General features: G+C 36.2%; 3 protein-coding genes across 6 annotated transcripts; all 3 read left to right on the forward strand.

The window, feature by feature from the left end:
• The first annotated feature begins 327 nt into the window (after nucleotides 1–327).
• On the forward strand, nucleotides 328–2,394 carry LOC133680538 (uncharacterized). The gene is made up of 5 exons (XM_062103543.1): nucleotides 328–833; nucleotides 921–1,056; nucleotides 1,152–1,219; nucleotides 1,307–1,393; nucleotides 2,069–2,394. Exons 1-5 carry the CDS (start codon nucleotides 429–431, stop codon nucleotides 2,132–2,134), a joined length of 762 nt encoding a protein of 253 aa, XP_061959527.1. The 5' UTR covers nucleotides 328–428; the 3' UTR covers nucleotides 2,135–2,394.
• A 589-nt stretch (nucleotides 2,395–2,983) lies between these two features.
• Nucleotides 2,984–4,809, forward strand: LOC133680539 (protein BUD31 homolog 2). Of its 4 annotated transcripts, none has more exons than XM_062103544.1 (4): nucleotides 2,984–3,072; nucleotides 3,355–3,455; nucleotides 3,557–3,744; nucleotides 4,502–4,809. In XM_062103544.1, exons 2-4 carry the CDS (start codon nucleotides 3,362–3,364, stop codon nucleotides 4,655–4,657), a joined length of 438 nt encoding a protein of 145 aa, XP_061959528.1. In that variant the 5' UTR covers nucleotides 2,984–3,072; nucleotides 3,355–3,361; the 3' UTR covers nucleotides 4,658–4,809. The 4 variants fall into 4 exon arrangements, with proteins under 4 accessions (XP_061959528.1, XP_061959529.1, XP_061959530.1 ...); XM_062103545.1 differs by having other exon boundaries at nucleotides 2,990–3,072; nucleotides 3,339–3,455; XM_062103546.1 differs by lacking the exon at nucleotides 2,984–3,072 and adding an exon at nucleotides 3,079–3,175.
• A 4,855-nt stretch (nucleotides 4,810–9,664) lies between these two features.
• Nucleotides 9,665–16,122, forward strand: LOC133680223 (pleiotropic drug resistance protein 2-like). The gene is made up of 20 exons (XM_062103029.1): nucleotides 9,665–9,828; nucleotides 9,932–10,052; nucleotides 10,152–10,240; nucleotides 10,326–10,410; nucleotides 10,480–10,764; nucleotides 10,844–10,934; nucleotides 11,079–11,979; nucleotides 12,070–12,230; nucleotides 12,386–12,489; nucleotides 12,598–12,757; nucleotides 12,849–12,899; nucleotides 13,200–13,330; nucleotides 13,419–13,751; nucleotides 13,876–14,166; nucleotides 14,254–14,337; nucleotides 14,561–14,694; nucleotides 14,789–15,016; nucleotides 15,122–15,293; nucleotides 15,406–15,660; nucleotides 15,853–16,122. The coding sequence occupies exons 1-20, from the start codon at nucleotides 9,665–9,667 to the stop codon at nucleotides 16,120–16,122; spliced, it is 4,110 nt and encodes a 1,369-aa protein (XP_061959013.1).
• The last annotated feature ends 302 nt before the right edge of the window (nucleotides 16,123–16,424 follow it).

Genomic DNA, 16,424 nt, shown 5'->3' on the forward strand with positions numbered 1-16,424 from the left:
TAAAAGAGATTTTATGATGTTAAATTATAATTATTAACATTCAAAATAAACACAAAAAAAGAGAGACAAATAATTTTTGAGAGATATTTTTATTAGTAAATATCGGTGGATAGAATTTGAGCCTTTTTTTTATATATATAATATGGATGCATCATGTCGACAAAGATAGTGTATTTTTAAGATGAATTATTGTATTTTTAAGATCGTTGAGATGAAATATTTAATTTTAATTGATATGCAAAATAACATGAAGATATATTCAAATAAAATTATTTTTTTAAAAAAACCCGACGGTCCCGACCCACATATCCATCACCAGCCCATTTTATTTTAAGGCCAACCAAAATCCAACACAACAAATCGCTCTCGTTCTTGAACATCATCGTCTCACTAATATCCTTCGCAACACCTCCACACTCACAGGAGGGATGGCGAGGACATCAACAACTACCCTGTACATCAGTGCTACTAATACCAGGTTTCCAAAGCCACCTCTAAATTTACAATTCTGCCACAATGCCACCAAAATCCTCTCTCTAAAAAACCCACTTCCTCTCATCAATAAACACCCATTTCTCCAATATTCCCATCATCATCATCATCAGAAAAACCCCACAAGCGGAGCTATCAATTTCAGGTCCTTAGTGATCAAGGCATCATCATCATCAATGGCTTCTTCAACAAAGATCAAACCTTTCTCTGTTCTCTTTGTGTGTTTAGGCAACATTTGTAGGAGTCCAGCTGCTGAGGGTGTGTTTACTGATATTGTTAAAAAGAGAGGACTTGATTCTGAGTTCAAGATTGACTCTGCTGGCACCATTGATTACCATGAGGTACAAATATGTTTCTAAAATTCTGTTGCTTTGATTGTAGAGAAAGGATGAAAAATAGCAACATCGTTGTTTTCGTGGTTAATAAAGGGTAATCCAGCTGACCCAAGAATGAGGGCAGCTTCTAAAAGGCGTGGGGTTGAGATAACTTCCATATCAAGGCCGATTCGGCCATCTGATTTTAGAGATTTTGATATCATTCTTGCTATGGACAAGCAAAATAGAGGTACAAAAAATGTTCCCCACAACAACCCCCCCATTTAGTAGCTTCTTTAATTCTTTTGATGATATATTGTTATGTTTGAATTGGGCTTTGTGCAGAGGATATAATGGAAGCTTTTAATAGATGGAAATTTAGAGAGACACTTCCTGATGATGCACACAAGAAGGTTAGTGAAAGACTTATAGGGCTTTGGTATGAATTTTAGCATAGAGGTTGTTTTGTTAAGTCTCATATGTTTCTCTCGTTTTCGCAGGTTAAGTTAATGTGTTCTTTTTGTAAGAAACATGAAGAAACCGAAGTCCCGGATCCTTACTATGGTGGATCGCAGGGTTTTGAGAAGGTAATGCATGAGCATTTTGAGTTAAATGGTCAGAGCTCGTATTGAAAAATAGTGAAATCTTGATAAAGTATTCAATGCCAGGACTTAAGTTGCTTGATTGTTTTCTTCATTAAACTGCATTTAGAACAATATGTCATGTGATTGAATTAGTTTATTTTAAAGACATGAACTGAGATTTACTTCAATATAGATGCTGCCGCTTAAAGAGAGAGCTAAGGTATACAGGCTTTCTTGGGTTATATATTTTTTTCTTTACTTATTACCTATATTATTTCAAATCAGAAGCTGCCTCTTCATCGGACTGCTGATGTGCTTGCTGATCTTTCAATGCACGTTGGATTATAGATCATACTTATGGCTTCCGGTATTTGTTACAGGATTGCTTTTCTTAACACTCCCTACTTTAACTTCTCTCACCTTGTGACCCATGGTGTTGCATTCATTTAGAAAGTAGGCCGAACTGCTTGTACCTGATCTAAGTTTTAAACTCTTTAACTTGCCTGCTTTAATTTTCTCATGATAGAAGCATTGACCATTCTGCACAATAGAAATTGTACGCTTGTATAGACACAGAAGTTATCTAAACTTCTTAATTGATTACTGTCCATATCAGAAAAGAAACTCAAGTGCATTTTGTTTGTCAATAACCTCATGATATTTCTTTTTTTATCACAGGTTTTGGATCTACTTGAAGATGCTTGTGAATCATTGTTGGACAACATTTTGGCTGAAAAAAATTAACTTGCGGTTAAATGCTGGTTGGTCCAACCTTCAGCATCCTGCACAAACATTTCATTAGTGATTTAAAGCAATTGCATGTTATCTATCACGAAGTAGATTAATGTCAAACTCCCATGGTCATCAGGGATCTGTTTTTGTCCCTTTGTCTTGTGTTATTACCAGAGAAATGGAAGTGAATGTTGCTTTGGATGTTAAACCTGTAGTTTGTGCTCATGCAAAGGTAACGATTAAACATTTATGAAATTTCAATCTTTCATGAATTAGTTGCTTTAATTGGAACTCGCATGTCTGAGTTATGGCTTTAATTTCTTTAAGATGCACTTGCCAAGCCTTCAACCTGTGATCATTATACAGGTACTACTGCCTCCTGGTACCTCGTTTGTGGTTACCTCTCCAAAACTTTCAGCCTGTTGGCATTCGCATCTCATAGATATTCAACTCTTTGTTTAATTGAACAATTCAACAATATATTCTATTAGTTATAAATCAAATATAAATATTTTATTATTTTTTATGGATCATGAATTTTATTTATTTTTTATTTTTCTAAGTGAACCATACTTCATGAAATTTTTTTCCTATTTTTTTCGTATTTTACATTGATATTTGAACCATTGAAAAGCGAACCAAAACTGTACGAGCAGGTATCCATTTCAACATGCTTTTAAAAGAAACCCACGGCCAAACCCAACTTCGGATATGACACGCTTGACACGCTTATCATGGGCCTCGTAGATTGATTTTTCATCTGGAATAGTATCCATTTTGAACCCAAAACCTTTATTTCCGGGCCGTGGATCCATTATCTGGCCCAATTCTCTTTATGAAAAATAAAACCTTTAGTTTATTTATTTATTTACAAATAAAAAGAAATCTAAGTACAAGGTCAGCTTCTTTCGCGTACTCGTACAAACTCAAATAAAATCCAGAGCAAAGCGGTAAGCTAATTCACTCTTCGTCTCTCTCTCGAACTTTCTTTTAATTTCTTTTGTTTTTTCCTGGTTTAATCACAAAATAATCCTGCTAGGCAAGCAAACAGAGGTCACTTCGTTAAACCCTAATTATTCAAAACATGATTCCTGTATTTATTTCCTTATTTTTCGTTTCTTAAACTCAATTGCTAACCCTAATTCAGCTTTTATAATCATAAATTGACAATCTTAAATTTAATAATTTTATTTTGAATTATATTAACTGCTTTTAGGTTTCTAACTAAGCAGTGTCAAAATGCCGAAAGTGAGGACAAACAGGGTCAAATACCCGGAGGGATGGGAGTTAATCGAGCCTACGCTTCGCGAACTCGATGGGAAGATGAGGGAAGGTTGGTTAGATATCCAATTATATAATTAATTTATTTTCTATTTTTTGTTGGTTGATTGATGGATTTTTATTTTTGTCTTTTTTTTATATATGTTTTCACAGCGGAACTTGATCCACATGATGGAAAGAGAAAGTGTGAGGCTCTGTGGCCTATTTTCAAAATCACACATCAAAAGAGCCGATATGTATATGATCTTTATTATAGAAGGAGTGAGATATCTAAGGAGCTTTATGAGTTCTGCTTGGACCAAGGTTATGGGGATCGTAACCTAATCGCTAAATGGAAGAAGGTTTGTTTAGTTTTTCGCTGTTTTTTTATGGCTTTTACTTTTTTTATAATTGCTTTATTGGTGATATTTGTTTTTGTTTGACAAATACTTGGCCAGAGTTTTGTAAGAAAAGTGATTGGGTTTGTAGCTTGTCACGCATCTAATATGTTTCCCTTTCAATAAAATGCACTTCAATGTGTATGAATTTACGCTTCCAATGCATTATTAGGCAACGTTTGGTTATTATTTTAGGATAGAAAAGACGGAGATAGTTAGGACAGAGGTGCATGTCCCCTTATCCTTGGGATAAAAATTCACTCTAAATTTCAGGATAGAAAAGACGAGATAGTTAGGACAAAGGTGCATGTCCCCTTATCCTTAGGATAAAATTCACTCTAAAATTGTCTTAGAGACACCATCTCCATCCTTGTATAAATCAAATATGTTTATGTCCTTTCTATCCAGGGACGCTAACCAAATGCTATCTTAGTGTTCACTTCAATCAATGGTTTCAAATAATATTTGAGTGAGTTTGATATTTATTTGAGCTAGTTGCTAATTTAGTATGCTTTGTTGATGAGCTAAATTGCAAGTTTTGGATCCTATATTTGGTTTGTCTTTCAGTTTGATGCACATGTGAGTTAGATTGCTCATCTTGAATTCTATTACTTTGCTTTTGGATTTGCAATTTTGAATGTGTAGTGCATGAAGTATGGCTTTTTTGATCCGTGAATATTTGAAAATCTGTTGATGTTGAGTTTCTTTGTTTGAATTACAGCCAGGATATGAACGACTGTGCTGTCTTCGCTGCATCCAGCCCAGGGATCACAACTTTGGCACAACTTGTGTGTGCAGGGTTCCCAAGCATTTGAGGGAAGAGAAGGTTGTTGAGTGTGTGCATTGTGGTTGTGGAGGCTGTGCGAGTGGAGATTGATTGCTACTTTATGTGAGCCTTTTTTTTTATGCTACAACCTTTCTGCTTATCTGAAGCCCAGGTGTGGCATTTGTTGTAGTAGCTAATGTAGTCCTCGATGTAGAAAAAGATACTTGGACGGCCAACTGAAGAAGAATGAGACTTTTGTTGTATTTGGTGATGCTCGTCATGAGCAGGCTGTGTTTTTCAGAGCCTCCTTTTTTTACTGAGAAACTGAAATTGATAGCGTGTGCAACCAAAACTCTCAAGGCACAGCATAATTTCATCATGTAGGTTGAAACTAAGCATTTTGTTCGTAGTGTTTTTCAGACCTTGACCATAGGATGGTTGAACAACAAGCGAAACTGGTTAGTTTCGTGCCCTACTAGCTAAGGTATATATTTGTTCGGGCTAAAGGCTTAGATTATTTGATGCAGGCTAAGCTATGCTTGACTTGCACTGTTTCCCCCTTTTCCTTTTATTTTTTTTTGTGTGTTTGTGTTCGGTTGGGGGGCTCCAATTAGTACAGTTTTGGACGTTGCTATGGCTGAGCCCTCTTGACAAAATCTTGAAGTGGGATGGATTTATAACTTCAGAGTTTAGTAAAAGATTGGGCTCACCAAACAACCCCCTATCCTCACGTGAAATTTCCAAATAGGACTCAAAGCATCATCATGCCTGGTGATTTCTTGAGCATGCTATACTAAGCAAATCTTGTGCTGTTAGTGCCCTCATGTTTTGTCTGGCCTGGAGTGGGAGAACTGGATTCAATTTAACAAGACCTGTATCTTAAATGTTATCCTTGGAAATGTATGGCGGACAAGCAAAACACGGCATGTCTCTGAAACAATGCCAGGTTAAATACCGAACCCAGTCGAGTGTGCTAGTTGTTTTGTAAAATTCAAGGGCATAAAGGTTGCTTCGTAGCTAAGGACATCCAATTGTTAGGTCTTATTTTCTTATCCTGCATCCTAGGTTCAGGTTGCGCAGCCAATGCTCCTTTTGATTCCCAAAATTGGCGAGTAATGGATTACAGAAAATGACGGTAACTGTTCGAGTCATAACATGGTTTATTGAGTATTAAACTTGCTGGTGCTGCATAAATAAATCTTGCATCGGGTTTTGGGTCGCGTGAAACAATATACATTACTTGTTCAAAACCTAATTTTATCTTTACTGTTCATACTAGAACCTAATCCGAATCCTAACAATCTATAAAATATCGAACTTATTTGGGAAATCTGTTCGGATTGATGTCTATCGAGGTTGTTTCAAATCCTAACCATGAAGTTGCACTATCTGTTAGGAAGCAACTTTATTTTTATCTGCCTTTTCCTCTCCAACAGATTGGATGAAGGCTAAAGTGCTCCTACAGAAATTGTACGAATATTCCAATTTGGGATGCATTGGACATAAATGATAGCATACTGTGCAACTTTGGTATGCCATTTCAACACGAAAGATGATTGCTAGATGCAATGGTGAAGTTTTCAACTATAGTTTACAAGAACAAAATTAGGCTTGAAATAATCGTCGATAGACTTTTCTACAACATTACCATCTTGCTCACGAAACAAGATGGCGCGTGAAAAGTTGACAAGAAATTCAAAAGATATGCACGTCTCCTTTGGATTTAGAGAATAGTGTGCTTCGGAAAGCCGTAATGGTGTAATTGAGGGCAGAAAGGCACACCTATAACTCCAATTCTATGGCGCAGGGAAGGAAATTTTGCCTCAAAAGAGCTTCAATTTCCCACTGAAATATATAGCTGTAACTTTTTTTTTTGTTTAACCAGTTATATTTAAGCTAGCAATAATGATATTAAAATATAAAATTGATCTCAGATGCTAATTAGAAATCCCTGATTTTCTCTGAATAGGAAACCTTGGATAAATATACTAATTCTGTTGAGAAGATTTTGCCTTTGGTGTTCTAGTGATCACCTGTGGGCAACAGTTGTATGAAAAATATTACAATTATTTATTTCATGATCGCAATTTTCTCAAGAAAGTCTTGTAGCTTTGCCTAATCGATGAAAACGAATGACATAAACGAATTGACAGTTGGGAATATAAGAAGCTGAGGTGGTGTTTCGATCTCCAGTTTGCCGACCGTATATCATTATATATAACAAAAAGTTTGGTGTTTCTTTTTTGTTTTTAGTTTATATATATATATATATATATAAAGTAAAAACAAAAAACAAAAAAGAAACACCAAACTTTATATATATATAAAGTAAAAACAAAAAAGAAACAGCCGAAATTAACTCGTAACAAGAAGTCTGGTGTGAAAATCCAAGAACTGAAACTAAAAACTTGGTACTATCTCTATATCTACATCAATCTTTCGTGAAAATCTAGAGCCGAAATCAAATATTCTACATCATGTTTTATTGTTAACTTAAAATTGTGATTAAACATCGTGTTTTGTTTTGTGCATGGCTATAAAACTTGGCTAATTAAATCCATTGCTCATTCTGTTCAATATGAACTTGTTTAGTTTTGAATTTTATATTAAATTAAGTTAGAATCCATCTGTTAACCTGGTAAAAATTAGAATTAAACTAAAATCAAAGTAAAATCTAATTTGAGTTTTTTAATTTTTTTCTAAAATAAACATAATTTTGGATTGATTAATTTAGTTTTGAGGTGGTGAGTTTAGAAGTTAATTTTATAATTGAATGAATAACTTTTTATGGTGATTGAGATGTGTATAGTGTTTTAAAGAGAATTAATGATTCAAGTAATAAAATGAAATAAGGGGATTCATAGAATATTTTTTTATCGGATACATCGTTAATTTATACTGAGATAGTGCAAAAATATCGCTTTCGAGGAACTCACTAACCTCCACGAAGCAGAATGTAGAAGATTGTTTCCTTTATTCTCCTTTTAATTAATCAATTCCTTTTTTTTTAATCCTTAATTTTATCCATTTAAAAATCAAGGATTAATTATTTGGGTTTAGAACCTAGGTTAATCCATCATTTACAAGTATATATATGCCTTTTATATATATATATATATATAGCCGGGACAAGAAATTTTATATTTATGTTTTTTATTCACGATGCCATTTAATTTGCCTATAAATTCATGTCTAACAATAACTACTTACGGCAGAAAAATTCTTGTTCAGGGAGCTGTTCTTTGGTGCAGCTTGAAGCCATGGACTGATCAAATTAAGAAGCGCGGCTCGCAATCATCTAGGTGGTGGTCCAATGATAAGAGTTTGGGACTAAAAGATTTGTTTTTTTTGTGGTCTCAAGTTCAAGCCCTATGGTTGCTCATATGATGGCCACTGAAGGCTTACATGGTCGTTAATTTCAGAGCCCGTGCAATTAATTAAGGTACGCAAAAGCTGATCCGGATACCTACGTTAAATTAAAAAAAAAAGCACGGCTAGTGAATCTGATCCCTATGATCCAATTGTTTGTCCTAAGGTAACCGAATGTTTTTACATTATTCCATTCTTGAATAAGAAAATATTTTTACGTTAGTCCATTCTTTAAACAAATAATATTATATAAATTTTATTGTTCACGGTAAGAGTGTAATATAAAATCATTATTAGAATTTAAATTTTTGAATTAAAATATTCTTTGATTTGCCACTAAAAAATTACGAGTTAATACCTTAATTATAAATTTTAATTAATCACGTTGATTTTTCAAAGGCACGTTTTGCACAAAAACAGCCATGGATATATATATTATCATGGAAAGATAGCAAAAGGCTGCAATGCAAGTCACCGACGGCATTTCTTTCTTTGCAGAAGGGCCCTCCTGGTTTTAACGATATTTGTCTGCTAACCGCCCCTGATGGAAACTTGGGGTTTCATGGCTTGCTCAATTCCTTGGTCAAAAACAAATTCCTGTGCTGTTGATTGAAACTTGGCTCAAGTTCTAGGCCAGTACTGTTCAAAATAATTCTCATTTGGCTTCTTTAAGAATGCAAGAGTCCGTGTTGACTAGAAGGTGTTGTCAAAAAACCTTCCTTGGCAACCAAATCTTATTAATTAGTGCATGCTATACCATACAAATAGAAGGTGTTTTGACAACAAATGACTTTCAGGGCAGAACAGTGTAACGAGCAGTAGTACTGCTCAGGGCAAGTGACAGAAAAGGTGGTGTTAATGTTTAAGAGGAAGAATTAATTGGAGAATTTAACAATATATAGAGGCTGGTGAGCTTGAGACACATGCATGTGATCAGGGGTGGAATCAAGGGGAGGCAAGTCGGGGCCTGCAAATAAAAATTGTGATGACTGATTCTGTAGGTTTTTTTGCTCTTAATAATAGTGTAAGAAGATGTAATATTTAAATAGGTGATCCTTCTAATATTAAATATATTTGTTGTTCACTGACTTTAAAATTATCTACGTGTGGAAAGAAAAAATATAAAGTTATAAATAACTTTTTTAACTTAATAGATTTTACCCTTTTTTCTTTCGGTCCTAATATAAAAGCTAAAATACAAAAATATAAATATAAATAACAAACTGAAAGATTGAAGTAGAGTGCTATCAATTAATTCTTTTTTTATCAAACAAATCAAGATAATTTAGCATCGCTAACTTTAAATTTAAAATTTATTTTTGTTTTATTTTGAGATATTCGTTAAGAATTTGATGAGATTTTTTCATAATTCTATTATTTTTGCTTCTTTTTGTTTTTTTTGCTCGGATCTACTAATTTTACCAAATTTGATTTTGAATTCGTATTATAATGATGTTTTTTTTTAATTAATTAGATATATTTTATTGGTTTGTCTTGATTATATTTTTTTATGTTTTATTTTTAACAGAACCACTAAAATTATCAATTTTTTTCTCACGATGAAGATTAAATTAACTTCATTGCTTTAACTCAATTTAATATTGCTTAAAACCTTTTACTTTGTGCAAAGGTCATTATATATTTGTATTTCTTTTACAACTTATGTATAATAAATTAAAAAATATTATGTCTTGTTATATTAATTTTGACCTCCTCTAATAAATAATTCTAGCTCCACCCTGGTGCACGATGGAAGAGTCATTAAAGGAGGTAATGAGAAATGATCCTAGGATGGTGCTTGATGAGGTTGCCAAACTTGGGACTGAAGATAAGAAGCAATTCATGGAGAGTCCATGCAAAATTGTCGAGGAAGACTATGATTACCGGAGGAGTTTAAGGAAAAGAGTTGACAGGTTGGTTCTGTTGGTGGCAACGAGTATACTCCCAAAGTTTTCAAGATGTGTTTCAAACCTTGAATCGTATTGCTAATCGAGTGTCGTGTTTTGTTGAACACAGGGTAGGAATGGAGCTTCCTAGGATTGAGATTCGGTTTCAGAATTTGTCAGTTGAGGGAGAAGCATATGTTGGGACCCGAGCACTTCCAACTTTGCTTAATACCACCTTGAATGCAGTTGAGGTAATTCTTTAATCAGTTTTTCTTTTCAACACTATCCATTTTTGTCTTCGATTCTACAGGCTCCAGTCCCTGATGTTGCTATGTTCTTAATGTGCATAGGGTGTTGCTCAGATGGTTGGGCTTTCTCCATCAAAGAAAAGAGCTGTCAAGATACTTCAAGATGTGAAGGGAATTGTAAAACCTTCAAGGTATTTTCATGCAATACATAGTCATAAAACTTGCTTTTTCCAACAAATTCTTTTCAGAACTCCATTATTTGCTTCTTACTTTTAGGATGTCACTGCTTCTTGGGCCTCCTGGCTCTGGGAAAACAACTCTGCTAAAAGCACTTGCAGGGAAACTTGACAATGACATAAAGGTTTGTCTTCCTCAATTCCACTCTTTTTATATTTTCACACAGTTGATAATTAAGTGGGGGCACAAGCAGGTAACAGGGAAAGTCACCTACTGCGGCCATGAGTTTTCAGAATTTGTTCCCCAGAAAACATGTGCTTATATTAGCCAGCATGAACTCCACTATGGGCAGATGACAGTTCGTGAGACATTAGATTTTTCAGGACGATGCATGGGAGCTGGGACTAGGCATCAAATACTTTCAGAGTTGTTGAGACGGGAGAAAGAAGCAGGTATCGAACCGAATCCTCGTATTCGTAAGGAAGCTGCAGCCATGACTTGTCAGGATACCAGTTTGATTACAGAAAACATTCTGAAGGTCTGTCACTTCTATTGTTTTTATCGTTCTAACTTGTTCCCTTGAGTGTGAAGCCTAACATCGTATTATTTTTTGACAGATACTTAAATTGGATAGTTGTGCAGATACTAAGGTAGGAGATGACATGATAAGGGGCATCTCTGGTGGAGAAAAGAAGCGCGTAACTACTGGTATGATTAACTCTTAAGAATGCTGAATATGCCTATAACTTATTGACAGGGATTTCACCAACGCCGAATCTACCAAGCTGCCCATTTATGTCTGTTACTTAAAATCACTGCTGATTCCTAACTGCAATTGGTTATACGAAGCAGGTGAACTATTGGTTGGACCGGCAAGGGCATTTGTCATGGATGAAATCTCAACAGGATTGGACAGTTCTACCGCTTACCAGATTGTCAAATTCATGAGGAAGATGGTCCATCTCCTGGATATGACCACGGTCACGTCTCTCCTGCAGCCTACACCAGAGACATTTGAACTTTTTGATGACATTATCCTTCTTTCAGAGGGTCAGATTGTTTACCAGGGTCCACGAGATAATGTCCTTGAGTTCTTCGAACATATGGGTTTCAAATGCCCTGAAAGGAAGGGGGTTGCAGATTTCCTGCTGGAAGTAACTTCCAAGAAGGATCAAGAGCGATACTGGTTCAGAAAGAATCAACCTTACGAGTATGTTTCAGTACCGAAGTTCGTGCGCGCTTTCAATTCTTTTCACATTGGCCTACAGCTTTCAGAACATCTAAAAGTTCCTTTCAACAAATTTAGAGTTCATCCTGATGCTTTAGTGAGTGAAAAGTATGGCGTCTCCAACTGGGAACTCTTTAAGGCGTGCTTTTCAAGGGAATGGCTTCTGATGAAGCGCAACTCTATAGTTTCCATCTTCAAAATTATCCAAATAACAATCATTGCCATAATTGCATTTACTGCTTTCTCAAAAACCGGAAGGAAAGCTGGACAAAAGAACGGTGCAGCAAACTTTTGGGGAGCACTATTCTTCGGTCTCACAAATTTCATAATCAATGCGATGATAGAACTTACAATGACAGTTTTCAGACTTCCCGTGTTCTTTAAGCAGAGGAGTTCAATGCTATATCCTGCATGGGCTTTTGGATTACCTATTTGTCTCTTCAGCATTCCTGTCTCACTGATTGAATCAGGAATTTGGGTCACTCTTACATATTACTCCATTGGCTTTGCTCCAGCTGCCAGCAGGCAAGTGCAGACCTTTTTCTTAATGATCTCTATAAAAGCGCGATCATGTAGGCAAAGGTTCTTCTTTTAATACATGACAGTTGTGTTCAGGTTCTTCAAACAGCTCTTGGCTTTCTTCAGTACATATCAGATGACTCTATCTCTATACCGTTTCATAGCAGTGGTTGGAAGAAAATTGCTTGTCGCGAACATACTTGGTTTCTTAACTATGGTGACTGTTATTGTTCTTGGAGGTTTCATCATCACCAAAGGCAATGATTGTTCTATTTTGTTTACTGTTTAGTGTTCTAATATTGTTGGATTATTCTGAAGCATGTATCAATCTAATACCTGAATTTTATGGAATCTCAGTAACTGGAACTTTTGATGCACAATAATTTGGATCGTTTTCCTTTTCGTTGTGCAGATGACATAGAGTTGTGGATGAGATGGGGCTACTATCTGTCTCCTATAATGTATGGCCAAAATGCCATTTCTATCAATGAATTTCTCGACAACAGATGGGGCAATGTGAGTTCTTCAAAGCATATGAAAACTCTCTCGTGAATACTTATATTTATTATATTAAAATATTTTCTGAGCTATCTAGGCTTACTAACACAAGTCTATATGTCACAGCTCACTGGCAGCCCACATGAGTCTACTGTTGGAAAGTCTCTTCTTAAGGAAAGGGGATTCTTTACGGATGAATACTGGTATTGGATTTGCATTGGGGTGCTTCTTGGGTTCTCTCTTATTTTCAATTTTCTCTTCATTGCAGCACTCGAATTTTTGAATGGTAGGTCAGTGTTTTGAACCTATCATCTTTGTTAAGAATATTGAATGACATTCAAGTATTGAGCAGTCAGTTTTTTGCAACTCATTATCAGCTCCTGCCGATTCGAGAGCTGTAATTGCGGATGATGACACTGAAAATGTTGGTACGCGGAAACTGGCACCTATTTCTGAAGGTTGGTGTTTTAAGACGTATGGTCTTTAACTTCACATTATCTTGATAATCACTCTGCTAACTGTGCCCTAATCCCATGAAGAATTCCTAGACATTGCTGAACAATCAGAAGAACAATCATAACATCAACCACTCTCAACTCATTATAGGAAGTTCTTCGTCATCTGAAATCGGATGATGGTTAAATGTGCTAGTGGCTTTGCCATCATTTTATACTTCTCAGCCAAAATTCAACAACTACTAATCATAAGTATTATTGTTGACCTGACAGTGAAAATCTCCCGGGGGGAATACAAACATTCCAAGAATCCAAACAAGCAATATAAAAAAGGAACGGTTCTGTCTTTTCAGCCACTTTCACTTGCCTTCAACAATGTGAATTATTATGTCGATATGCCTGTGGTAACTCATGTACACTAATTCATATTTCAAGATTCATGTAAATGAACAAGAAGCTTCATATTGATATATTTATTCTTGGATTTACTAGGAAACGAGGAAACAAGGGACTGAGAAAAACCGATTGCAGCTGCTAAAAGATGTGAGTGGAGCTTTTAGGCCAGGTACTCTGACAGCATTAGTTGGTGTCAGCGGTGCTGGTAAGACCACCTTGATGGATGTATTGGCAGGAAGGAAGATTATGGGGTACATTGAAGGAAGTATAAGCATTTCTGGATACCCAAAGAACCAAGTCACATTTGCTCGGGTCAGTGGTTATTGTGAACAGATCGACATGCATTCACCATGTGTTACTGTCTATGAATCTCTCCTCTATTCTGCCTCGATGCGTCTTGCTGCGGATGTCAAGAAGGAAACACGAAAGGCATATCACTTATTCACCATCATTACTTCTTTTATGCTGTTTGAACTGTTTTTTCTTGCATTGCACGAATATTTAATTTTCTAACAATTCATCCTTTATTTCCATTTTTCCCCCTCTCGTGCAGATGTTCATTGATGAAGTTATGGAATTGGTTGAGCTTAAGCCACTGATGAATGCTCTCGTAGGACTTCCACGAATTGACGGTCTTTCAACTGAGCAGAGAAAGAGACTCACAATAGCTGTAGAGTTGGTTGCTAATCCCTCCATCATTTTTATGGATGAGCCCACATCAGGCCTTGATGCTAGAGCTGCTGCCATTGTTATGCGTGCTATAAGGCATATGGTGGATACAGGACGAACTGTTGTCTGCACCATTCACCAACCAAGCATTGACATCTTTGAAACTTTTGATGAAGTACATGCTCAATTTTATTTTTTTATTGATACTATATTTCATCTACGATGGTACTTTTTTCATGATGATCTTGTTTTCTTCTCCTAGCTTTTGTTGATGAAAAGAGGAGGACAAGTGATATATGCTGGACCTCTTGGTCGCAATTCTCACAAGCTTGTGCAATATTTTGAGGCGAGTCTTCCTTTCATTATAGGCTTTCCGTTCCATAATTTTTTTTCACCACCAAGTTGGAGTTACATATAGTTTGTCTCCATTTCGATCAGTCATTATCTCAAGTTTTCCCTTTGAAATATAAGAAAAACTCTCCCAACAAAATCTTCGCTTAATTTTCCAATATTCTGCTGCCCTATAATTGCTAATGTCCACATTAGCTAATGTCTAAAATCTCAAGCAGGCTGTTCCAGGGGTTCCCAGGATCAAACAAGGCTCTAATCCTGCTACATGGATGTTGGAGATCAGCTCTGAGGCAATAGAAGCTCAACTTCAAGTTGATTTTGCAGAAGTTTATGCCAACTCTGAACTTTACCGGTTAGTCATATCAAATTATCAATTGCTACCTCAATCTGCCTATTTATAAGAGTGGCTGTTGGTCGTTCTCACAATCTTGTTCACACTTCCTCAGGAAAAATCAGGAACTCATAAAAAAACTTAATACTCCACGACCAGGTTCCAAGGATCTTTCTTTCCCCTCTCAATACTCCCAAAGCTTTATAACTCAATGCACGGCTTGTTTCTGGAAACAACACAAGTCATACTGGCGAAACTCAGAATTCAATTATACCCGGTTCGTTGTAGCAATCATCATTGGTATCCTGTTTGGTCTTGTCTTTTGGAGCAGAGGAGATCGAATGTATGCCTAGTTATTTATCTTGAGTTACATTTTCCAAGTCATAATGCCACTGTTACCTGGATTAGGGCACTTGAGAAGTTTAATTGCTCTTCCTATTGCTGGCAGATACAAAAGAAATGATCTTATTAATCTTCTGGGAGCTACATATGCTGCTGTTCTTTTCCTTGGAGCCACTAATGCTTCTGCTGTGCAATCTGTCATAGCAACTGAGAGAACAGTTTTCTACCGTGAAAGAGCCGCAGGGATGTATTCAGAGTTGCCTTATGCTTTTGCTCATGTAAGAGAACGAAATCATTTATTTTGTGCATCACATTTTCATTTCCCCGTGACAAAAATAATTGAAGGGATTCCCCATATTTGTAATTGATGCTTACACCTTTCTGCTGCAGGTGGCTATAGAGATAATTTATGTTTCAATCCAAACTTTTCTATATTCTCTTCTTTTGTACTCAATGATTGGGTTTGAATGGAATGTGGGCAAGTTCTTGTACTTCTACTACTTCATTTTCATGAGCTTCACCTACTTTTCAATGTATGGGATGATGATTATTTCCCTGACTCCTGGACCTGAGATCGCTGCCGTGTTTATGTCCTTCTTCATAAGTTTCTGGAACTTGTTCTCTGGTTATCTCATCGCTAGGCCGGTAAGCAAGTTCGAACTCAAAGTTTCTTTTTCTATATTACTCAAAAAACAAAGTTTTTCATGAAAATCCGCATACTTTTTTTCCCAATTTTAATTTTCTTTGGATGATCTGCTGAAATACCTCATGATGCATTGGAGTTCGGTCAGCTCCTTGATTACTGCTTTCTTAAACACTTCTACCCAATCATTGCAGCTGATTCCTGTGTGGTGGAGGTGGTATTACTGGGCTTCTCCAGTTGCTTGGACCATTTACGGCATTTTCACCTCACAAGTTGTTGATAAAAACACCCTTCTTGAAATTCCTGGATCAGAACCAGTGCCATTAAAGGCATTCGTTGAGAAGTACTTGGGTTATGATCACGATTTCCTTCTACCTGTAGTCCTAGCTCATGTTGGTTGGGTTCTCCTCTTCTTTTTCACCTTCGCATACGGCATCAAGTTCCTTAACTTCCAAAGGAGATGAATATCGTTGTGCACTAGGAGGTTCAGTCAGCAATATCATTAGTTCATTCATAGAACACTGGAGTTCCAGATTTCATGACCAGTGACACCAGTCAGAGAGGAAAGCTAAAGATTGGTCCCTCTCAGCCTCCATATTACCCTCACACGTAGTTGTTTTTAATCTCTCTCCTTCCTATTCTTTTCCAACTCAATTGTACATTTCTTTAATTCAGAATAGTGAACGAGAGAAGTTTTAATTACAAAGTGCGATCTTTGCCTTGTTATCAGCACAAAAAGGGTTGCACTAAACATGGGAATTAAGTT

Source organism: Populus nigra, chromosome 19, assembly GCF_951802175.1.
Source record: "Populus nigra chromosome 19, ddPopNigr1.1, whole genome shotgun sequence".
Taxonomy (NCBI): Eukaryota; Viridiplantae; Streptophyta; class Magnoliopsida; order Malpighiales; family Salicaceae; genus Populus; species Populus nigra.